At 40.6% G+C, this 24652-nt stretch overlaps 2 protein-coding genes across 2 annotated transcripts in view; one reads left to right on the plus strand and one right to left on the minus strand.

Annotated features, from left to right (window-relative positions):
- vsnl1a (visinin-like 1a) overlaps positions 1-16475 on the plus strand; it is a 33680-nt gene extending 17205 nt beyond the window's left edge. Inside the window, exons 3-4 of the mRNA XM_062412117.1 lie at positions 13407-13622; positions 14725-16475. Coding sequence (XP_062268101.1) covers positions 13407-13622; positions 14725-14922 — 414 coding nt within the window. The 3' untranslated portion in view covers positions 14923-16475. The remainder of the gene's footprint in view (positions 1-13406; positions 13623-14724) is intronic.
- A 2545-nt stretch (positions 16476-19020) lies between these two features.
- Positions 19021-21616, minus strand: sf3b6 (splicing factor 3b, subunit 6). The gene is made up of 4 exons (XM_062411837.1): positions 21457-21616; positions 20653-20771; positions 19662-19800; positions 19021-19531 (listed from the first exon to the last, which is right to left on the minus strand). The coding sequence occupies exons 1-4, from the start codon at positions 21484-21486 to the stop codon at positions 19442-19444; spliced, it is 378 nt and encodes a 125-aa protein (XP_062267821.1). The 5' UTR covers positions 21487-21616; the 3' UTR covers positions 19021-19441.
- Between the last annotated feature and the right edge of the window lie 3036 nt (positions 21617-24652).

The following is a 24652-nucleotide window of genomic DNA, read 5'->3' on the forward strand; positions in this document are numbered from 1 at the left end:
CAAACACATGTTCCAGATAACAAACTTGAGTTTATTATACAAAAGAGGTCCCCCAAAATAAAAATATGTACAAAAAAAATTTAAAAAATTAAAAGTTAACTTGGTTTAACAGAGCAAAACTCAACTCCTACTAAATCAAAATGAACATGGCCTGCACATGGCTGCGCTGTGGTGCTGTCCCCCTGAATGTTAAAACACAAACTGCTTTTAGCTTCTTCTATCAGCAGGAGCCGAACCAGACCACGCCTCTCCTGAAGACAGTCTAGTGATATTTATCAAATTCAATTTTTTATGTTAAAAATGCCTTGACTGACAATAGCCCCCCAGCTCACATTCTGCCACTTACTAAAAACATCTAACAAGCAAACCCGGGATAGTCTGTGTCTAAAAGCTGTGAATTGTGGTGATGTGCTGGAAACAAAAGATTAACAAGCATAGTAAATTCTATTGTGGGCCCTAAAGTTGGAGAGACAAATTGTACCTTTAGAGCCATATTGAGCACTTACCTAGAGCTGTGTGCCATCCATATATCAATACCAACATCAACCTCAGAGAACAGAATGGATTTTCAGACTGTTTAAGGTTCTGACCTCACAATTAACTGTTCATTCAACTGTGATTGTGATTGAACTGTGTTTTCCCCATGTAAAAGCGAAAAGCATCCTTCTCTCTGGGACATGCTGAGATACAGTACATGCACTGAAGCAATAATTATAAATTATTAAATCTTGAATGAATCAATCGGCCATAGATACCGAGGTCAGTGTTCCAGGCTCCCACCTCAAGTAGGCACAGAAAATAACGAGACCAAAACAGGTTGATACTGAACATCAGAGCTTGAAAATGTCTATTATTGTTTTCCTTCTACACAAACTTTAACATTCAATCATATTTGTTGGACAACATACAGTATACATCAAACCTCAGTGTGATAAGAACCTAAATGACTGAAACCATCTTTGAGAAAAGGAAGTTGGTTTCATTTCCCATCCAGTGATTTGGGGAAGGTGGGGTTTATGACCTATAATGCAGCCAGCCACAAGACGCTTTAAGTGTACCAATGATAATAGGATTTGTATTGTCAATTGTAAAAATCCAACATGTTCAGGTTAAAACTATTCCTGGACAATGTGACATTTTTGTGTCATTGTGTTTTATTTTTCGTGGCTTAAACTGGTTCTTTTCTGGATGTTTCCTCTTTGTTTTATAGTGGATGCTAACAACTCGATAGTTCTTTCATTACTGACGGAGGAAATTATTACATTTAATATTAGGCATATCTAGCTTGATGACACGTATTGGATAAAGTAAGCGATTGAGTTTGTTTATTGTGGTGTCTACATTGATAATGAAATGAAATGCATCAGGACCTGTCTGACTCAGCTCAGTAGATGATATCCATCGTTTTTAGGATTTTTGTATCCTTAACATTTTTTCGAATTTAGAAATGTTCCAGTCTACTGTGAGAGAGAGGGCAGCTATGATGAAAAAGAAGAGAAGTGAGAATTTTGCGCCAAAGAGAATTAGTTACTCCTCAGGCAAAGTCAAACTGTCCACACCAGAGACTTGTCAAGGTGATTATACCTGAAAAGCAGAAAGCTAAATGTTGCGACAGTTCATTTTAATGTAATAAAACTGCACAAGTCGCTGCCAATCCCTGCGGTCAGCTGAAAAAAACGCCAAACCCTTTTTACTACAGATGTACTCAGAGTGGGTCAAAGACTCGTCTGTTACCTGTGGTTCTCCATTCAATGACAGTAGAGCCAGCTCTATATCTGCCTGCACCTCAGGGTTAGAATAAACATCCTTTTCTCTTATAAATGTACTCGGATATGAGTGAAATTATATGAGCCCTTTACACGTCTTGTGGGTGTCTTCGCTTGCTGCAAGTCAGATGGAAATAGCATAGAGGCAGCAGAGAGTACAAACACATGACTGATTCAAAAGTGTGATGTTTTTTTTAATATAACCAGAGCACAAACAAGCATGCAGGTTTGTGCAGCTATCCTTATTAGGACTTTGGATTGACGTCCATTCATTGTGGACAGCCAAACCAAAACCTTATACCTAACCATAACCGTGACCCACTCATGCCTAGACCGAACCTTACCACAATTCCAGCTGACCCCTAACCTAAGCAAGGACCTCAGAAATAACATTTTGCCTCAGGTCCACTGGTCCTGACAAGGTCTGTTTATGCTGAAAATGGTTCTTATAAAGGTAACAAAACAAGTACACACACAGAGACTTAGACATGATCGAGCAGCCTTCTTTTTTTTTAAAGGTGGCATCAAACTGCACCAGCTTTTGCAGATTTACTTACTTTAGAGACATTCTGGACACATAATTGGCAAGTGAAGATGAAGCAAGCCCTCCCCCTTTTTACCCCTTCTGTTTTTCTGCTGTGGATTGCGTCCCAAGGAGCAGAGGGTAGTCCTCAGGTCTACCTGCCAAGTCCAGCAGCAAGTCACCCTCTTCTTCCTGCCCTGCATGGCTGCATTTCTGTATCTGATCAGCAGCTCTGTTGAAAAGGCAGAGGAATGACACCGGTGGAATGTGACAGACCTGACATTTGTGTTGTGCTGACAAATATCTTTCCTGTTTCACCGATTTCAGTAGCAGCACTGATAGTTTCCTATATGAAATTTTGCTTTGTATTAGTCGGATGTATTAGCTTCCTTTGATTATTCTCACTTTAATGCAAATTTATCCACGCTCAATAGCACCATCTGCTGTTGTGTGCTAATCGACACTCGTTATGCAGATTTGGCGCTGCCAGATGGGTGTTTTGTAACCACTGATAAACCGGGGTTAGGGACAGGTCGGCTCCAAATTCCACTTAAATCCTGAGCTGTCCAGGAAGCTGTGCTGATTGCTGGAAGGTGCTCACAAACATTAATTATTGACGGCAGGACATCTTTTAGATAGTCAAAGCAAATATCAGTAAATATCCTTTTGGTTTGCATGTGCTGTCATTTTTTAAGTGCCACCATTCTCCTCGCCTCCAACACTCGTAACTAGAACTCGTTACACTCATCACCCAGTGGTTTATGATTCTATCAAGTGGCCCCTCTTTGTGAAAGCTTTTTGTCTCGCTGACAACGGACAGGTCTGTAAGATTTCTTGCTCAGGGCTTAAGGCAATCATAAAGACCTTGGCCATAAACAAATGTCACATGGTTTCAATGGGGTCTGATTCGAGACAGATGTCCAACTCGTACTTCTCATTAAAGCATCTCTGATCATTTCGACTTACAGTCCACGGCCTAAGCCGTTGTTTGTCTAAAGTGAATTAATCATTATCAAATCTGAAGAGAATTTAAAGAGCAGCTTAAATCCAGACACACTCACTGACACATTGTGTCAGCCAAGGTCAGTGACGTATCACCCCCCCTCTCCCTTCAGATTGCTACTCTGGTGTTCCTCCCTCTCTGCAACTGTGGAAACCAATTTGTTTCCACAATTTTTGATGCCTGAATTTTTACATCTGGCAGTCTCCTAGCATTCATAGACCTCTAGTCCCATGTGTAATTCTGATTTTTACATCCATATTGGTGCAGAGTCAAAGTTGGGTCAGGTTGAGCTTCTCAGAGGACAAGTGGTGGGATCCAAGGTTTCCAAGGTGAAATTGAAAGCAGTGACACTGACTCAACTGCAGTTTCATCCTTTAAAATTGTAATGATATGTGTGTATTCTTTGTTGACATAAATGTCCAATAATGTTCTAAGACATTTTGTTCTCCCATATATAGAAGTGTAAAACAAAGTTCAGTGCTGCTAAAACCCACCTCTGTTGAGTGTTGATGCAGCAAAGAAAGATGTTCAATAATAATAATCTGGTTTCATGCTGAACATGTATGAGAAGTTTACCTCCACAACAGGACTTGTTAAAGTTGGTTTCTCTCACTGGGAAGTTTGCGGATAACAAACTGTCGCCTACAACTCTTCACCTAAAAGCTCATTGTAGCTGCTCTGTCTTGCTCTCAAATCATTCGTTCATTCAAAACTAATCTACAAATTGCAAAGAATGATGCATTTCTGATGGCCGGCCATAATTGTTGTGCATATTGTCTTTCCTGTGACCTAGATTGTTTTAGTATCAAGCAGAAGAGCAGGAAATATGATTGAGTTGTTTGTAACTCAATACAACTTACCCAGCTGCAGTCAGAGGAAAAGTCACCCTGCAAAAAGGAATCATGTGAAGCAGGAGTGGATGCAACATACAGTGAGTTGGGTTGTAAACTGCAGGAGCTTACATGGCCAGCAGGCAAGCAGCAACAATCTGTCCACTGGTTTTTTACACAATTTACTGTCATGGCAGTTGTCACTGTCCTTATATTTACTGCAGCCATCCTTCTTTTCTGCTACATTTTCTTGTATTATTACAAGTGTGTGTGTGTGTATGTGTGTGTGTGTGTGTGCGTGCGTGCATGCGTGCGTGTGTGTCCATACACGAAAGACACAATCACAAAACTGGTAGCGAGCATTGGGTGGAAGGTCAGCATGTTGACAGGCATCGCGGCTGGTGCGATCCCACTATAAGATGCTCCCTCCTTCAGAATTAGAGATCAGTCACTCCCCATCTCTCAAAGCAACTGGACACTGAAGAACCGTGTGATCTTTCAATGTCAGAATTTAGGTAAATCTGTGAGTCAGTTCATGGGAAGAAGCAAATTTGCCTCACCCTATTATACGTAGAGATGAACGGGAAGAGCATTTCAGACAGAGATAGTCTTTTTAAATCGAGGAGGAGAGAAACTTCCTGAAGGTACTGAATTACTGTGACTGGTTCAGGTGGTTTATAGATAACAGGGTCACAGAGCTCCAGGCTGGTGTACACATTTAAATACATGGATTCAAACCATTTAACAATTTTTTTAGGTTTCAGTTGGTAGCTAGATGGAGGAATGGATGGATGCATGATTTTTCTGGATAATAAGCATACATTTTTTCATCATCGTGCATTCAATTCCTAAACAAAGTGACATTAAATCAAATATACATTAAGTTCCTTACATAGGATATGCATACACCAAGTCAACAAAGCATAAACATCAAGTCAGTTAGGATGCATAATAAACGGCCATTATACAAAGGATAGACGTTAAATTCTCAAACAATTGGCATAATAAACTGCGACGAATTTACTGGTGCATGGCTGCATGATCTCAAACAGAGTGATTCAGCTGGATACACCCAGACCTTAAATAACCTCACCTTCAAAACTCCTCCCCTGTGCACAGAGTCACAGACAGGTAAATCCCTCCTCCATCCCTGACCTAACAGAATGGGTCTGGATTCTTGTTTGAGATTCTTCAACATTAATGCTGGACTACATGTACATGTAATCCTCTTTTATTCGGTATCCGTCATGTAGGAAAGAATTCTGAGGCCCAAAAATGTAAAAGACCCCATAACGAGGTAAGTTAAATATTTAGAAACCCTGAAAGGCTACTGCAATAGAAGAAAAGGTGAAACAGTAGAACAAACAAAGGGTGTGATTTCATCTTTGAAAAACATCCACATGTTTTTGAGATAAGAAGATGACGTGTTTGTGCCAGTAGTTATTGTTGGAAAAATATTTACCACTAATTTGTTCCGTTTTGGTGATACTGAAATCACAGGAGGTTTCAATCGACAGCAAGATGATTAGAAAAATGCCCTTTTCAGAGCACCATGGAAGGCGTGTGTGTGTGTGTGTGTGTGTGTGTCAGTGTGTGTGTGTGTGTGTAGACGTGTGTGTAGACCCTGGAGGCTTGGAAGCAGTAGCAGCTACAACAGTGCACTGGCTGAGTCTCTGTAGCTGCCTGGCATGTCACTGAGGGTTTATGTAACAGCACATACAGGCTGCGTCTCTCTCACGCAGACGCACACACACAGACATACTCTCAGTAAATACCCCGGCGATGGATTATGCATGTATTCCTCTCTCTCCCCCTCTCAAACCCATTGAATTCTGCTTGGTGAAGTAGAATCTTAGCGGGGCTTTGATGAAGCTATGTAAACAGCCATATGCAGAGACAGCCAGTCCTGTCAAGCCAAAGTCCTGCGTGTGTGTTTCTCCATATAGGCGGGACTGCATCTGAAAATGTTAGCAAAGAGATGCATGAAACATAAGGCATTATTTACACAGACCTCTGGTGCCACACTGGAGCGACGGAAACCATATGAATTGAGTCAAAGCCAAAGCCTTGTTTTTCGCCTGTATCGCTAACAGGAAAGTACAGACCTCGAGTGCTTTGAAGGGCAAATTACAGTCTGAGACTGACCTCTAAACCCGTGCTTGTATGCCGGGGAGATGAATAGCCATGGGCGAAGCTGCTACATATTGATAACAACAGAGGCGGTGCAGAGTATCTTGTAGAACCCTTAAGCGAGGAGATATGACCTTGTGGGCTTTAGGAAAGTGGAGAGAAAAGATAGGACCATAAATTATTATGAGATCTGATCTACTCTATTTAATTCGGTTAATAATTCTATACTCTGACGTTCCTGTCTTGGTGGCCACTTAGCAGTTCACAGCAAAGGATTATTTTTCCTGTGGCACTCAATTTACAGGTTATTAAAAAAAATTTTTTTTCATTGGACAAATCCATAAAAAACAATCTGGATTGCTCAGGTAGAGGGAACCCGAGAACAAATGAGCTCTGAGGCTTCCAATCAGTGTGCATTTTGTGTTTGTCTGCCTATGTGTGTGTGCACTGTCGTGTTTACAGCCTGAGTCTCTGGAAGCAAGAGGTGCATATGACAGAGTGGGGCATTGTTATGGCATTGGTCCAGAGCAGGTATTATAGGACATTGAGTGCATGACTGATCACTCTAAAAGCCATCTTCTGGGAGATAGTGCAGACGGGGAAAGGTTTTTTTTTCAGCAGGTTTGCAGCTCGTCAGCCTTCCTGTCTCCTGGCTCTGTTGAGCTTGAATGATGACACATAAAAAACACAGAGGATAGCATTCAGTCATAAGTTTAGTATTTCATGTTTTATACAACTTATATATCCTCAAAAAAGGGACCAAAACAACCAGGTGGCTTGCTGTACCAAACTAAAAAGTCAAAGTTCCCATTGTATAGAGATGGTTTCTGTCATTTTAGTTAGTTTTTATCACACTGACGTATATCTGGATGAGCCTTTTTTCCAGTAAGTTAATTAGTTATTTTTCGTTATAAAAGTGGAATAAATCTTAATTGACAGCTGCGCCTGACTTACGATTGGTTAAGCATGTGTATCAGCAGGACCTCCTAATCCCTGCTGGCGCAGATTCTGCCTCCAAATACACAAGATGGTATTATTTGTAATCTGCATATTTTGGCTTCATTATTGGATAGTTGGAGAAAATGGCGATGCATTGTCCATCTTTATATACAGTCTAAGCTAAAGTTAGTTATTTTTTTATTTGTCTTTTGAAAGATAGATTTGCTGCTTATTCTTTTTTTTTTTTACACACTATGTCTTTCTGCTTATAGTAGTTAGAGAATCTCACTTCAATGTGTGACTGACAGCTCCCATTGGTGCAGGTGGCAGGTGTAGGTGGGCTTGCTGTGTCGTCTTGCTCTCAGTCAGACTCACCCCCGCTCCACCAAATATGGTGACTTCGGCTTTCATCAAAATAAGACGATGCTGTGCTGACCTAAGAATCAAACTGGAGGCGGCCAAACGGTTGCTCACTAACCAATGGATGACCAAACGGGGGGTTGCCACTTAGGTTGAGCCACCTAGCACTTGATACACATCACTTGGGGCTGAAATTTTATGGATTACTACTTTGATAATGAAATAATGCAATGAAATGTTTTCTGATTGATAAGGAACATTCTGCGTCAGTGCCATTATGTTATTAAGACTTTATCTTGAAAAATGCTGTCTTCACCTTAGACACAGAAAATCTCGAAAACTCTTTTCTCCCGGGCATTTACTATCATACTTTGCTTCTTTGCTACTTCCTCCACAGACAGATTTTGCTTAGTTATCACGTGTATAGTTAAAGTCTTCAAATGGTACAAAGCTTAGAAATGCGCTTGGATGTGGACTCCAAGTGTCTCGGCTACAGATCGAATCGTTAAATCGGTACAGAAACCACTTGGCTCGGTAAAGTAGAGACAATAATACTTAAGAAAGTAAATAATGAGTTAATTAAATGATCAAATTAACTATCAAATAAACTAAATGTGAAAAGTAATTACTACTTTATGGTCCCAGGTGGTTAAAAAACTCACTGGCACTGTTTTATCACAGCAAGATGCCTTCATACTACATGTACCAGAATGCTGCAGAGCCAGAAAGACATACATATCACTTTCTCTAAACTGTTTCAGATCAGATCCAATCATAAAGGCTTACATTTACAACTTTTTTGAAATTATATGGTGGGTTTTCCAATAGCAGTAATCCAGTTAGATGTAGCTCCTACTTTACAGAATGTGCATAAAGTAAATAAATCTTTATTGAATTTAAATCCTAACCCTCATGCCAGCTCTTCACTGGAAGCTTTTTAAGCTGCAAGAAGTCTGTCCAGCTTAACTGTTATCTGAGGACCTGGCAGCACACGCCGCCCAACTACACACAAGTCTTGACCCAACGCTGCCGTTACCCAACTCCAAAGTTATTCTCATTCGTTTGTCGCTTGTTTCTGATGAGCTTCTCATTTGAGGATTCCTGTTCCCCTATTTCACTCCCACTGCCTTTCCTGCTCTCTTTCTTTTCCTAGTATTCTGTTGTCTTTTTTCTCTCCTCCCTTTTTTTTCTCCCTCCCCTCTCTCTGGCTCCCCCTCACCCAGTTCGTGGATCGGTACCAGGTGCCAGCTTGCTGGCCGATTATGAAAGCTTTAATGTTCCATTTAACGGCATCATGTTTTTCGGGTTGTATGTGGATGCTGGGGATACAGAGACGCACACAAATACACACATGAACACAGCAGCGTTAGCTTTCAGTCTGCCAGCTGTGCCCGTCCGCCTGGCTCTACCATGAGTGGCCCAGAAATGATCTGGCGCTGATCCTGTTCTTTGATGGCCGACTCCAAACAGCCATATCAAACAGCCGTAACAACAAACAGGGGCCAAATCAGAGGAGGGATAAGACTTGATGGAAATGTTAACGACCTAATGTCTGAAGCTGTGAAGCGAGGAACCAGAAGCTTCACGTCGTGCTTGGGTCATATTAGTTGTTGAATGGTAATCGTGTGCCATCTAGTGAAGGTTTTGTTATTCCTCCTCGATGGTTGATGTCTGTTTCATCTATATCTGTGACATCTGACGATGCGTGTACGTGTGACAGATGGGAAAGATGAAGCAATGAAACTCAGATGGGAAAATTTCACAGTCTCCTCACCCTGTTCTACTTTCTTTATTGCTCTCTTTCGTTCTTCTCTCTGTTTCTACATAACACAGTGTTACTCTCCAGCCCTCCCTCCCTTACCTTAAACATTTCACCCACGTCGCTTCCCCGACACTTTCCCTTCTTCCTTCCGCTCCTGAACTCTTCCTTCCCACGGCGTCTTGTCCGTCCTCGTGCCCCTTCCGGTTCCCCCCGGCCCAGGCAGACGAGGCGAGGCAGGGCCATACGGGGGAAGGAGCCAGCGCTCACGGAAAGGAAGCAACATTGCATTCGCGTGGCAAGCGTCGAGGCGGCATCCTGTTCATCAGGGCAGATTTGCTACAGCCCACCTGACCCAGGGATAGATCAGGAACGACATTGGGAGGAACTGTGCTCCATTGCTGTCACGCTCCCTCTTCAACTTTGTCATTTGTATTTTAGTCAGCTGCTCCATCTTCTCCTTCCTGTTCTCACTTGTCTTCCTCCTAATCTCTTCACATCCCTCCGTTCCCAAGACGATTCATGGTCTTGACTTCCCCACTTTCGTGTTGTACTCTTGCTTGGTCAGCAGAGAGCTTGTCTGTTTTGCACATGGGCAAGGACAAGATGTAGAACAGCCTTTTAGCCTAAAACAAAACTACACGTGCCTCTGATTGCATAGTGTATGGGAGTGTGGCAGAGGTTTTAAAAGCTGTGGCCCCTTTTTGTGATTAAAGCTGCTATCATTTACATTTTTCTTATAATACTGTATCAAATGACTATGAGTAATGTATAAGTGTTTGCTCATAGTGACAAACCCACATATAATAACCATCTGACTCTGCTGTCTCCCTCGGCTTTAAAGAGGTGTTTAGTATCTTAAAATTCATGGTTTTGGTTTAAAGGACCAAATCTTCATTTCTGATTTACTCTCATCGTCATTTGTGAACACAACAGGCAGTGGGAAAGCTCTAAAACCCCACTGTAAGCTACCTACCCAGCGTCAAACGGTCATGGTAGCTATTAGCTTGAAAAGATAACATATAGTTGTTTCCCTCTAGAGGTGGTTGTAACACAAGTAGAGCTAAAAGCAAAGACAATATGGGACCTAATATGCATTCAATCACTGAACTCCGGAAAAACTCCTGAAATTATCCAGAGATGCTGCATGTGGAAAAACAAATGTCCAATGTCAAATCAGTTGCTGCGGACATTTTCTAGCGTTCCCCTTGCCAGGCCGCTGGTAAAAACGCTCTAGAGTCTCCCGAGGATTCAACAAGAGCGAGTGAGCACGTTGAATACAAATATCTGAGGAGGAAAGAGAGGTGTCTTACATGTAGAAAACACAGACGAAGATGTGAACTTATTAACACAATGTGTTCCGAGAGCATTTGGTGTTAAGAGTATATATTTTACCAAAAAAAAAAACGAAATCATTCCTGCATGGTGCTCAACCCCTCAATGGAATTCATCTGACCAGACATTCTCATGTTGCTTTCCTCATTTGTGAAAGGCAAACTCGGGACAAAGTTAATGTCTGAAAACGCAACTCTAAATAAGGACTTATGTTGCTCTTTGTGCACTTAATTTGTAATAAAGCATCTCTTTGTCAACACATCAGTCTTTACCAGCTGATAAAAATGTGTCAGTGTTGAGTTGGCTGCGTGTTTCCACTGCCCTCTAGTGGCCAAAAAAGCAGATAACACATCACAAAGACGTACAATAGTAGAAGTTCCATGAACTGGTCAATCCAAGCACAATGTGAGATCAAAAGATTGGTCACCAGTCATCGATGACCACACTTAGAACTTTAAGGGCCTTGTAAAAGATGACCTCCCTTTGAAAATGCGGTCATCCTCGGCTGCTTCTCTGTCTTTTAGTTCTGCAAATGTCTCTAGGAGCAGGATCACTTGACATTTGATGGCTGATCAAATATTAAAATGGTGAAGCAGCTTTATTGCTTGTGAGTTGATTCTCTTTGTTTGAGCAAAGTCGTGCTCGAAGTATTCACTGAACATGAGAAAACAAAGCCAGATAGGTAACCAGAATTTCCAGAGCATCCGGTTAGTTTTTTTGTGATTCCTCTCCGAGTTATTTTTGTGAATCAGCAACAAAACTGCTTTAAATAAACTACAAGATGTCCCTTCGGATAATAAATGAGGAGAATATCAGCTTCTGTTTTCTCCATTTCCTTGATGAAGCTCAGCTTAGATTTCCCATCGGCTCTGAGGGTTTTTATCGGGGAGGTCAAGTGAAAGGTCACATTTAATGAATCACTCGGCTTCTCGCGGCCGCCCACAGGGTTCATCGTCTACAGTGGATGATGAGTCGAGCTGGGGCTCAGCGGCCATCCACAGAGTTACTGCGTTAACATCTGACCTTCTGTGCATGTAGCGCCGGGATGTGCGCAGCAGAGCTTTAAGTTTTTAAGTACTAAGCTGATCCAAAGCAGTGACTGGGTCATGTACAGTGGACGGCCGACCTGAGACATTTAGGACATTGTGGACAGAAACAGAACATGTCTCTTTCTCCCTGTGGCATTTCTGACTGTTTTTACATTCTTTTTGATTGTAGTCTCTTACCTATTTAGGAGTGAAGCTGCTGTACTGGACTGTATCATGAATAAATATATCAATCTTGTGATCCTGACTTGAAATTTCAAATGAATTGAACAAGACTGAACAAAATCATACTTGGTAGAAGCTGTCAAGAAACTGTGGTGATTTAAGTTAAAAGCATCTCAACATTATGATATAATAGATAATAGATGCTAAAGATAACTTAATGTTTTCCAGGTATAATGCTTAGTGTTAGCATGTTACCTTTGCAGGTATTTTAGCCTAAATTGAAGTATGAGACAAATCCGTTTTCTGACCTCATCATGGCACTAGATCAAATTAACTCATTGCAATTCATCTGAGTGAAATTTGAGTGAAATTTGATCACTCAAATTTCTGATGAGATCCAGAGGAATCCATTAAAGGCCTAAAGTGGTAAACAAATACCACTTTGGGTTTGTGCTCAAACACAGCAGACTATTGTTCGGTGAGGTTGTGTGAGAGCGAGACGGTGCCTGTTTCTCCCCCAGCTGCGGGGGCTTTGTGTCACCGACCCTGACCTTCCTGTGACGGGGCCTCAGGGAAAACACAGCTTCCCTCCAGGGATCAATAAAGAGCACCGTGTAATTGTTGTTACCCGTTTTACGAATTTCATAAGCAGGGTTTGAAGTGACAGGTTATCCCAGGGTTACCAACTATGAGTCAAATTTGCAAGACATTTAGTTTTAAGCCATCAGACAGGGTGGATGGTTGCGTAACCACTCACAGGCACTGGAGGAGGAGGAAATTAAAGTGAATTACTGCATGTAGTGGTCTTCCACCTGTTTCTAGGCCTCCACATCAGAAACAACCAAGGCCTTCTCTTTTTTGGTTGACTTTCTGTCCTCTCCATTCATCTGTCTGTCAGTCTCATTCTTGTGAACATGATATCTCAAGAACCCATTCAAATTTGATACAAATGTTAATTTGGACTCAAGGACGAACAAATTTGATTTTGGTGTTTTGCCCTGTAAAAGCAATATTTCAGGAAAATCTCCAGAAAATCCATTCAAATTTAATACAATCGTTCACTTAGACTCACAGATGAAGTGACTTAAGGTCAATGTCATGCGACTAAGCAAAACCTGTGGTATCTTAAGAACTCCTTGAGAGGATCCTTTCAAACTGTTACTTAAACTCTCAGATTAACTGATTAGATTTGGGTGGTCAACGGTCAAAGCAGCCTCTTGAAATCTAAAGTCTGCCTTTAGAACATTTCTTCAGAATTTGAACAGCTGCCACTTGGACTCAAAGTTGAATATTTAATTTTCAAACGTCAAAGTGACGTTTGAAAATCCGAATGAGTCGGACAAAAAATGTATGTAAACTGAAACAGGACTTCTTGAATCAAACTTATTAAAAGAGACAGTTTAGAGGCAGCTACTCACAAATAACTAATATGTAAAAATGTCACAAAAGTGACATTTTTACATATTTTTAACAAATCGTTTTATGTGTACTAAAGGGATCGTGTGAACAAAGCTCTACTTATCTTTCTTCCTTCTGTTTTATCATTCCAGTTCTTCCCTTACGGTGACGCATCCAAGTTCGCCCAGCACGCCTTCAGGACCTTCGACAAGAATGGCGACGGCACCATCGACTTCAGAGAGTTCATCTGTGCGCTGTCCATCACATCGCGAGGCAGCTTCGAGCAGAAACTCAACTGGGCCTTCAACATGTACGACCTGGACGGAGACGGCAAGATCACACGCGTGGAGATGCTGGAGATCATCGAGGTAAAAAACGGCAAAGAATACTTCACTAGACAAACTGTACCATAAATACTGTATTGATTTCAGAAAACACTCTATTTTACATCTCTGTGGGGAAGAGCATTCAATTGGATTCATTTGTTTTTTAATATTTTCAGTTTATAGTAGAAATCTGGGGAAAGCATCAATTATTTATTGTGTTGGTATTTCAAGTATGAATTGGTGACAATTACACATTATTGACCATAGTTTTTAACATTTATATCATGCAGTACTTTTTTAGCTGAGTCATTATATTATTCATAAACCCAGATTATATTAAACAAGAGGCAGAAGTGCCTGATTTAGAACAGACTCTCGCTGCTGGGCGGGGGGGGGGGTCAGAAACCTGCTCCCTGTTCCTGACTGTAGAGGTTCATGCCAGTTCCCTCTATTTCTCAGGTGAAATGGATCCAGTTCAGACAGATGTAAGTGACTCAAAGAGTTGACTTGTTTTGCAGCAGTAAAAATGTTATATCTACAGCTTAATTTCTGTTCACTCACAGCAACACTTAAAATCACTGTGTTTTTAATAGAAAGTATAGAAATTCCATTTCTCAAAAATATTTGAATAATAAAATGATTTTTAGATTTTGATTATTTAGTAATCAGAGAGAATAGTTGTCCATGAAGATGGATACAATTTATCAATTTGAATAAGCAGAAAGTCGTTTCCTGCTACAACTGAATACAACTTTACTTTTAGTCATATGAGATCATTTACATTGTTTACATTATACTGTAGATATAATCCAAATAAAATGAGAAAAAACTAGAAAAGAGTAATCAAAAGTGCAGACTGTAGTTTCTGTGCACTCTTAATATGATGGAAACAGTACAACTCATTATCTGTGCAAGACTTAACTCTTAAGAGCAGCTAACACCTTCAGACTGACAGATGTTACAGCTGTGCTGTGTCTTCAGAGAAAAGGAGACACCTCATTACACTAAAATTGCTCTTGATTCCTTTTTCCTCACATTTGTCAGGAAAAAGCACAAGTGAAGCAGACGTGGATGCGCTAGAGACTTGTGGTGTGCCGCACCCCTTTAAAAAAAAACAACTTCTGTCCTCTGTCTCCCCCTGCAGGCGATCTATAAGATGGTGGGCACGGTGATCATGATGAAAATGAACGAGGATGGCCTGACGCCCCAGCAGAGGGTCGACAAGATCTTCTCCAAGATGGATAAGAACAACGACGACCAGATCTCACTGGACGAGTTCAAAGAGGCGGCCAAGAGCGACCCGTCCATTGTACTACTGCTGCAGTGCGACCTTCAGAAATAGGCTGTAAGGGGCGAGCGAGCTGCTCCGCCATCCGCCACGGACTGCACAGAAAGAATTTCATGTTCCATTCAGTTTGCAGCTATTTCCACTGAAAAAAAATTATATGCTTGGACTACCTTTCAATGGATCTGCTTCTTGTGTTTGAAACACTCGTGTGCATGAGAATGTTATTTGCTATAAAAAAGATCTACACACAACATACAAGAGTGTGCGGGGTGAAAGAGTGCGGGGTGCACAGTTACACCACAGACAGATACACCAACAGCGCATACACACACACACACACACACACACACACACACACACACACAATCTTTCACGACACCTCGCACAAATAATATATATAGATATATATAAAAATGAATATATATTTAAGTTATTTAAAGATCAACTGCCAAAATGTGAAGTGTGCAAAGTATTTTCCATAAAGTTTCATTTTACTGGAGCTTGCTTCGTTGAATTTACCGCTACTCTATTTATTGTTCCCGAGTTTACTGACGCTAGCTGTACGTGTTTCATAATACCAAGTATTGTCAACCGATCCAAATTCCTATGATAATGTATCTGCCTCCAATGAGACAACACTCTATCCATCGTCTCCGACATTTGCTCTAGGGGAGATGGATTAACGTTCGTCCAACTTTTCCTTCTAAAACATGCTTGTACTGTCGGTAAGAAAAAAGAAAAAAAAAAGTGTAACTGTAGTTAATTTGCATGCCTTTAGGTTCTGCCTTAAAAAAAATCTCCTCATTCTGTATCCTGAAATCGAAGACAGAAAGCCTTATCAAAGCAGCGCGGCGATATATGGGGAGTGTGACAAAAAAAAAAGTTTTAACCAGATAGGGAGGGCGGGGGGTTAAAAAAAATCCAACCAGTATCGTCATATGGGATGTAACCTTTGTGATCTGTCGAGACGTTTTTTGCTTTAACTGTGGGAGCATGTTCCCCTGTAGATTTAGCTGTGGTATATGTTGCTAAGAACTAATCCCCTGTCCCTGCGTTTCAAAAACACTGTCATTGCAAATTAGGAGACGCTGAATGTGGAGGAGTCAGTATCGGAGACGAAAGAGAAACTTTTCAAAAAGAGCTAATATGATGCATCAGACTGGAGGCTCGTGAGATCTAAGCATTGAAATCAGGATTCCCTGGAGAGTGGCCGAGGCCTCTCTTACAGCCGCGGTCACATTCAATTAGAGAGAAGTACAAGTGTTCATCTGTAGTTGGAGAGCATTGTTATCAAACTTAGTTCTATGTCCCCGTCACATCCACCTTGTTTCTTTTTGTGGAGAAGCCTGCAGGTTTGCATATCAATATGATGAATCTTTGTTCCACTCTGAGAGAAGAGCAGCCAGGGCGGCATTTTTTCCACCTTTATCGTTTTGTCTTTTTTCAGTGGAAGTACATGAAAGTAGTGAGAGGAGCAGTGAATGGCGTTTCATTAGAATACACTGTAGCTACTAGAGGACGGCCCTTACTGTAAAGCCATGTGTTAAGTAGGTTGAACTATCCGCCCCCCCCTCTCCTCTTCCTCCTCCTCCTCCACTCCCCCCCCCACCCCCAACACCTTTCTTCAAGTATTTCTCTCAATCAGTCGACCTTTTTGTACTTTTTTACTCACGTCGCTCACACATTGTACATGAACTGACAGAGGCTTAACGTGGGGATGTTCAGCGAGGAGTGGAACCTCCCTAGAAAGGATTCAGAAATGACCTCTGACCCCCCCCCCTCCCCCCTCACACACACACACACACACACACTCTCCAAACCTGCATATTGCAATCGGCGTTCGAAGAGCTAAAGGAGATAGGAAGTGTCGTCATAAGACAGCGTTGCAATAAAGACCCCAGCAAAACCACTCCATCGTCTTCTCTCCCAGCAGTGTGGCTTGTCTCCTGTCAACTTTGTATTCTGAACTTCTTTACATAACACGTTTCTAATAACAAAACCTGCAGTTACCACTGTTGCTATCAAGATACCAAATGTAAGCGAAGGCGAACGTGTACAAGGATTCTTTTGTAGCATGTATTGTGTCCCTGACGACATGGCTGCACTACTCCCTGTGTTGTGATTTACTCTAATAAAAGGAACTCTATGGGCTCTGGTCTGGTCTGGTGACTCAACGAATTCCCCGTCTCCGAGCAGCGTCACATGTAGATTGCAGACGCCTAGGCAACAAAACCTCGATATTATGAAGCACTAGAAATTATCTGAAAATCTTGAAGAACAAACTTAAAGATTAAATTATTATATAATAGTAGAAATTAAAAATTCACCTAGTGTTGGACACTGCCAGATAAAAATAAAGGAAAGATGGGAAAACGAAGAGGGGGAAAGGAAAAGAAGAAATTCCTCACCCTTTTGTTTATTATATCCCCCCACGTGTTAATTCTCTCACCTCACAGGGTGGGTCTCATCATGTCTCATTTGTTATGTCTAATTCCACCGATCACTTCCCATACTATTAAAACACAGACGTTTTGACTGCATCACTTTTCGCTACTTTACACTTTTTCTACGACTTTTTTATGATGGACCTTATTTTTCTGCTTGGGCTCTGCTCACTTCTTTCCATGCAGTCTCTATGGCAACGTACGACTTCACGGAAGGTCTGCAGAGATCTGAGCAGTCGGCCTGGATAGTGGTCCACTGGTTTTCTGATGGTTTTTCTTTGTATGTTCCCAGGCTGCGAATTACTGACCTCCACTGTATTTAAAGTCTTGGCTGATTTAAACAACAATGTCACTCCCACGATGGAAATGCATTCATTTAGTAGTGTTGACACAACTTTGAAGTATTATCTTTAAATAACCTCCATTTTGTATCACTCCACATCTTAGAGGAACATATTCACTACACCATATTCCTTAATAGCAGGTAAATATAGGGAATTTTTTTCCATTCTAAAGCAGGGAATCAGTGACTTAAGTTTGGATGCCTTAATAGATTAAACTTAATTGGTTTCAAATCAGTTGAAACTTAAGTAGTTCCACCATCACCAGCTACAGCACTAATACTGCTGCTTTAACGCAGTTGATAATAATACAACTCAAACTGGAGCCTCTCTCTGGATAATACGAATACAAAGTACTTTGTTATTGATTAGAGCAGCGATAAGTCCACCAATTGATTTCTAAATAATGGCATAACTTGTTATAAACTGGTGAAATGTCAACCACTAGTTTGTAATTCCATAGGGGACATTTTCAGAAATCTGCTTAAAAAAATGCTGGTTCATTTTCAGCTGATCACCTTATTGTCTCAGCTCCTTTTGGTGCTTTAAATACATTTAGCTGATGAGGTTCTTTCACCTAAGTGACACAATAGGAGTCTTTTTTAACAGTAGGTGAGTTATACTTGGTGTTACTACTTTTACATAACTGAAGAATGGAAGTACTTCTTCACCAGTGACCTAAGGGTTTACTCTGAGTTACCATGTGGTTCCAGTAGTTCCCCTGCCCTGACATTTATTCTCAGGTAGAGGACACCAGTTTGACACTTTGTCCACAAACAGCTGATAAACGTTCAGTCTGCTGGGTTTTTTATTGTTCCACAGGGCAGCAGAAATATATATTGTCTCCCTTGCATTAGTGATGCACCTTTCTCTCACTGGATAAAACAATCCTGATGTAATGTCCCTTCCCAACCATTAAGTGTCATTGCTGATGTTTTACTTTCTAAAACAGTTGTGTAAATGTTTTCTCCGTATTTGAATAAGGGAGCATAAGATGTTTGTTTTCAGGCGGGTTTAAACTGACTAATGAATTAAGAGGTAGAAAGTTTCTTTCCAAAGCAGATATATCCAATCACAGAAAAGATTTGGGAAGTCTGTTATGTTGACTAATGACTCTTTTGTGAAAAAAAAAAAAATGTGGAGGCATGTGTCCTCACAAGAATACACAGACAACTCCAAACTAAAGTCCCAGACACTAAAACATCACACGTTGTTTAAAGCTTCAGGCAAACGTAAGAAACTGGTTGACTGTCTGTCCCCTTTGCAAATGTGGGAGATGCTTGTCTATTGATCTAAAAGGGTTCACTCAGAGGACAGCGCTTCCACTACATTACATATACAGTGAAGTAAGAGGAGGAAGAGCAGAGTTTTTAGCAAAGGAACATTTATTTTACAGAAAGATTAAACTTCACATCATCATTACTGATCAACTCAAATTTAGGTCATATCGCAGGCTGTGGCTATCTTTAAATTAAGTGTACAGATAAATGAGACCAAAAAAATTAAAATGAAGAACAAGTCACCCTGGGTAAATAATTAGTCCAGTCCCTAATCTGAATCATGGTCAAAGGTATTTGATGCTGAAGAGTCTCTTGTTTGCGTTGACAGTAAAATACAAATTTGAAGTTAAAGATATGAAACTCAAAGCGACAACTGAATTGTAAGCAACAACATTCTTTGTGACTGGAACACAACTCAGTGCCCTGACACAACAAGTTTGTACAGAAAAGAAAAATGAGATCTGGGATTTTCCAGATACGGAAAGAGAACAGAATATTCCACAGAATGCTACTTTGGAGGGTCTGTGTTGATGCCGTATTTCTCTTTTAGGAGCTTCAACTGCTCCTCTTTCTTCTTTGTGTCCATCTTCTGGAAAGCCTGTAAAGAGTTGGTAAAACAGGTAAGACAATGTAAATATTTCCATTTCAAATATAGTCCGGCATTTCCAAAACAATATCTTGATGTGATCTGACTGATTCCACACAGACCCTGTTGGGCTCATACGTACTCTGTTTGCATTGTAGTAGAGAACCACCAAGTAACGGTTGCAGACGTTGAATCCAGATAGATGGTCACAGGCGTTCTTTGCATCAAAGATATCTTCATAAACCACATAGGCTGTTCCTCTTGATTCAGGTGTGTTCCCCCTGAGAAGATGGTGCAAACACAATAAAAAAAAAAGGAAGTGATTAAGAATGTGTAAACAACAAACACAGACAAAATATATGTCGAATTCTATTCTCCAGAGTTGAACCACATCTCTGTGTTTATCTGCCCAGGCACTACATTTGGAAACCGCTTTAAACTATATTTGGTCTAATAAATGCACTATAGATCGTCCATGCACAATTAAAGCAATACATATATTATGAGCATCCTCTATGTTGTATTTATTGGGTCTGATCTCAATGCAGATATATTGGACATTATATTTTAATAAAAAAAACAGTCTGGCAGTGATTCTTAAAGTGTCTTGATCCAACGCTTGGGACAAAGAAATGTAACCGAGGCTTGATTTATTCTGTAAAACAGTTTATATATGGCGCACATGAGCAAACACACTAATTGATACTGACATATTGGTGAAAGGATCAAATTAATTGCTTTCTATGGGCCAACTGATGAATCTGTCAAGCTCTACTCTGGACAGGTCCCCATTCAATCACAGGGTTGAAAAAGCCAAATTCAATATACAGGAGTCTGTGTGGTTCTGAGATCACTGCATGTTTCCATGGTCAAAGCTGGTCACAAACTAAAAAAGGATGGTTTTAATACATTAGTGCCCATGTCATACTGAGTTCTAAATCCGAGGATTCCTTTGAGTCACCCTTAGACTCTCAGCTATTAAGAGACAGATCAGACTTCATGCTTTTGTTTCCCTTCATTCAATTGCAGGGGAGGCTGCTGCCACCTTTCCATCTTTGAACGCGCAAATGAAGTGTATAGAAGAGGTGTGTCCCCTAGGCCATTTAGGGCTTGTACAGGTCATAAACACTTACGTTCTGATTTGCCGTATTGGTCCATATTTCCCAAAGATATCGTACATTTCCTCAGCTGTGATCTTGTAAGGAAGGTTCCTGATGTACAGGATTCTGTTCACCTCAGGAGGTAATCGGATCTGCAGGAGATCAGAGAATTTGCACTTACTGTTAGATACGGTAGTTGATGAAGCCAGATGAGTCAGATACAATTAATAATGTACGTTAAAAGTATATGCAACCAGACAATATAATCCCTACTAAGACACTAGGTCATCTTCATAAAGAATATATTCACTGTTTCTTCATGGAAACACTTCAAACTCCATCTTACGTGCACTGTGATAAAGTATTCCTATGCATTTGAGTCGGTCCTTTCATTATTAACTATTGTAAATTAGGTTCTTGACTTTTTAATTCCTGGTGGTAGTATTAAGTATTACTAATTCCAATATCTACAGAGTCATATCACCACCTCAGGGTTAGGTAAATTAATGTTTAGAAGAAGTAAACACAGGATCAACTTCGATTAACTGAAGTTCCGCTGTTTACATGTGCGGCCGTGTCGTCATATTTCAAAATCAAAGCTTCAGATCATATTTGGTCAAAAATAACTCATCCCAGTGGGTATAACTGTATTTTAACTACATTGTAAAATTAAAATCCGTCCAAACAATAAGCATTAAATAGCCCGTGTGGGTGATACAGTTTGATAGCATGCTAGCTGGCTAACCGCATGCTAACACTAGCTCTTAGCCGAACCACGGTGAGTCCATCAGTTATTTCCTTCACAGAATTAACCAACTCGACCGTGCATATACTTACATTAGCGCGTTTCGCTGCTTGCATAGCCATGGTGAAATACTCAGAGGGTCGCTTAACAGACCGAACAACGAACAAACACTTTTCAACTTCTTCCCTTTCAACGCCAAAATGGGGGAACTGTCCCCGGTCGCCCGATTGTGACGCACTTCCTGTTTCCGACTATGACCCAGAAGACACATGCAAGGGGGTGCTGCCACCTATTGGGTACATGTGGACCTACAGATGACGACACTTCCCAAGGCAACAAGTTTAAACACAATTAAAAGATTAAATAATGACTTAAAACATCCTACATACTCTGACTTACATGATAAGTTCACAAAATCTTTAATCATGACAATCTTCCACCAATAAAACTGATTTATATTCCATTTAAGCCATGTTTTCATTACAAAGAAGTTAAAGGTGTTAATGGCTGACTCAACTGAATTCACTTTAGATGTTTCAGGTGCAGGTGATGTGCACACTGGCTCTCTACCCTTCCATCAACCTTTCCTCACCTGTGCTTTTCCTCACAGGTCAAAACGTCCACTGGTTGACTAGATACAGTCAGTCACTGAAGGGAAATATGCACAACAGCAGCTGATGTAAACACACTATTCAGGCACCTCAGATCTAAAAAAAAAAAAGGCCATGATAAATATTTCTCCGACCAGACAGCAAAAAGTTTTTGCTCAAAATCATGGTCAAATGGCCAGGTGAAAATATTCAGGACTACAGAGCGTGAGTCAGTAGAAACAGAGGGATGTGTCACTGTCATTCATTTGCGAATGGGAAAGTAAGTATCTATCTATCTATCTATCTATCTATCTATCTATCTATCTATCTATCTATCTATCTATCTATCTATCTATCTATCTATCTATCTATCTATCTATCTATCTATCTATCTATCTATATCAAAGACTTGTGTGTTTCTTCACATATTAGCTTAGTAAATAAGTATTTTTCGAGAACCATATATTTAAACATATGGTACTAAAATAATATCTACATTTTAAACAGACTATATAAATAGGTTGACTTTGGATAGACCTCACGACCAATTGACACAGTCTGTATAAAGTCTAGGGTGATTCCCTTGAGCATTTGTCTTGAGCAATGACCGTTCTGACCAGCAACCTATCACTGTGAAAGTGGAGGAGTTTCATGAGTAGAGACAAGCTCAGAATAGAGGTTCAGTAATGTACAAAAGCACACATTATTGAATTCTATGGATATTGTTCTAGAACGTTTTAAATCCCACCTGCACCTTTTTCTGATGATTCGTTCCTGACCAAGGATGACCCTGGTAGTAACGTGGCCTCTCCGTTTCACCCAATTCCTTTGGTAGCTCTGCACTTTCCTCTGCCAAACTTACACCAACCACAGCTTTTAGATAAAGCCAACCTGATCCTCATATGTGTTCACATGCACCTCCACCTGGGGGAAAAGGAGGGGATCTGCGGAGTTCAGTGTCTGAAAGCAGCTTGAATGCCATTAATGCAGGATTTCTATGCTCCAGCACATACTGAGAGTCCCTTCAAAATATGAAACAGTTTACACAGACTGGAGGAAGATCTTTAATGCTTGGCGACTTGTTTGTCTTTTCAAGAAAGAAATATATCTCTGTACAAACACAGTAAAAGACACATATTGTAAATTTTGATCATATGTATTTGTGATGTGTGGAAATATTTTCCTGGTCTCTATCTTAAAAAGATTTAAGTATTTGCTATTCTGAATGTTTAGCCTTTTAGAATGTGGGAAGAAATCAAATGAAAGAAAACAAAAGAGAAAAGCCCTTCATGTAATTCAAATACTCAAACAAATACACATGTCGAGAGTCTTTGCACTTTCTGCATGTATCATTGTATTTCATTTAGAAAGATAAAAAAAAACCTTTTTGAATGCAAAATTTTGCTGAAATTAAAAGAATGTCCAATGAAGTGGAGCATTGTTTTTGTTGCAAATTGCAGACATCATAAAAACCATGCTCCACATTTTTGTATGACAATCAAAAGTGGACATAGATGTTCGAACAAATATAGGCCCACTCTATTTAAACCTGTGTTGAAGATTTTAGTCATTGTTTGGCTTTTAAACATCTCATTTGTATATTTTATATTTATGCTGTGTGAGATAAAGTAAAATAAAACTACAGACTGTATACTGGCTTTTGTTCTTCACATGATTCTCTCTAAACATAACATTTGGCTGTTTGCATTTATGTTGTGTGAAATAAAGTAAAGTAACGAATCTGCTGCGCGTCGCACTCTCTTCCGTCAGGGGACAACAGCGCCACTTCCGGATGGACGAGAAAAAGGGGGAAAGCCGTCGAGAGGTGGCTAGACGCGCGTGGATTCGGGCTAGTTAACTTTAGCCGCCAACCAACTAACCATCTAACTAACGCACCTACTAATCAACCAACTAACTAACGTCGGTTTGCTGTGGTGTCATTCTTTGTATTTTGTGACAGTATTTTCGGAGGAAGTCAAACTGTTTTTGTCTGGCACATCCGTTCGAACCAGTGGAGGAGGACTCAAGTTCGCGGTGGATGTGAGGAGCTCCGGCTGTCGAGGTGAAGTTAGCTGGACTGACGGTGAACCTGGGTTTAATTAACGTTCCCGCCGCTATCATTGCGGGGGTTTGAGGAGACTCGAGGATCCGCAGGACCGATAACAAGGTGAGTCGTTGTGTTTGACTTCTTTTTCATCCGCTGTCGAGTCATGTTCAAACCGCGGGATGGTCATGCTAATCCGCCCGCAGGTCACTTAGCACCTGTTGCCGGCCATCTTATTGTCGGATGCTAATGGCTGCGCTGCCGGCAGATGCTAACGCTTAGCAGCAGTTAATCTACGTCCGAATGTATTGGGTAGTTAGTTAAAAGTCACAACCCGAGCGCGTGGCGTGAATTAAGTGGAAATTAACCCTAGAGTTTGTGGATTTCTTGGAAAAGCGGAGAAATAAATCACACCTGCTCTTGATGAAAAAAATAACTATCAATGACCACCATTTGGATAGCTCAACATTTCAGTCGATTTAAACGATCCATTGCCGGTGTTAAACGCATAATGTGAGAGCTCTGTTACCGTGAATGGTTTTAATCTTCCTTCTATTATTAATAATAAAACCAAAATCTAAGACATTACTGGTGTTAAATTATGGCTCATTGTATTTAACAGGATTCACCAAACACAATGATATGAGAAATATT

Source organism: Platichthys flesus, chromosome 18, assembly GCF_949316205.1.
Source record: "Platichthys flesus chromosome 18, fPlaFle2.1, whole genome shotgun sequence".
Lineage (NCBI taxonomy): Eukaryota > Metazoa > Chordata > Actinopteri > Pleuronectiformes > Pleuronectidae > Platichthys > Platichthys flesus.

Bases quoted from the DNA above. Each gene is read 5' to 3' on its own strand.
- sf3b6 (XM_062411837.1), bottom strand. From the start codon at position 21,486: ATGGCTATGCAAGCAGCGAAACGCGCTAAT. The intron at 19,801-20,652 runs GTAAGTGTTTAT...CCATCTTCTCAG, and splicing joins CCAATACGGCAAATCAGAAC to GGGGAACACACCTGAATCAA. The intron at 19,532-19,661 runs GTACGTATGAGC...AACTCTTTACAG, and splicing joins TCTACTACAATGCAAACAGA to GCTTTCCAGAAGATGGACAC.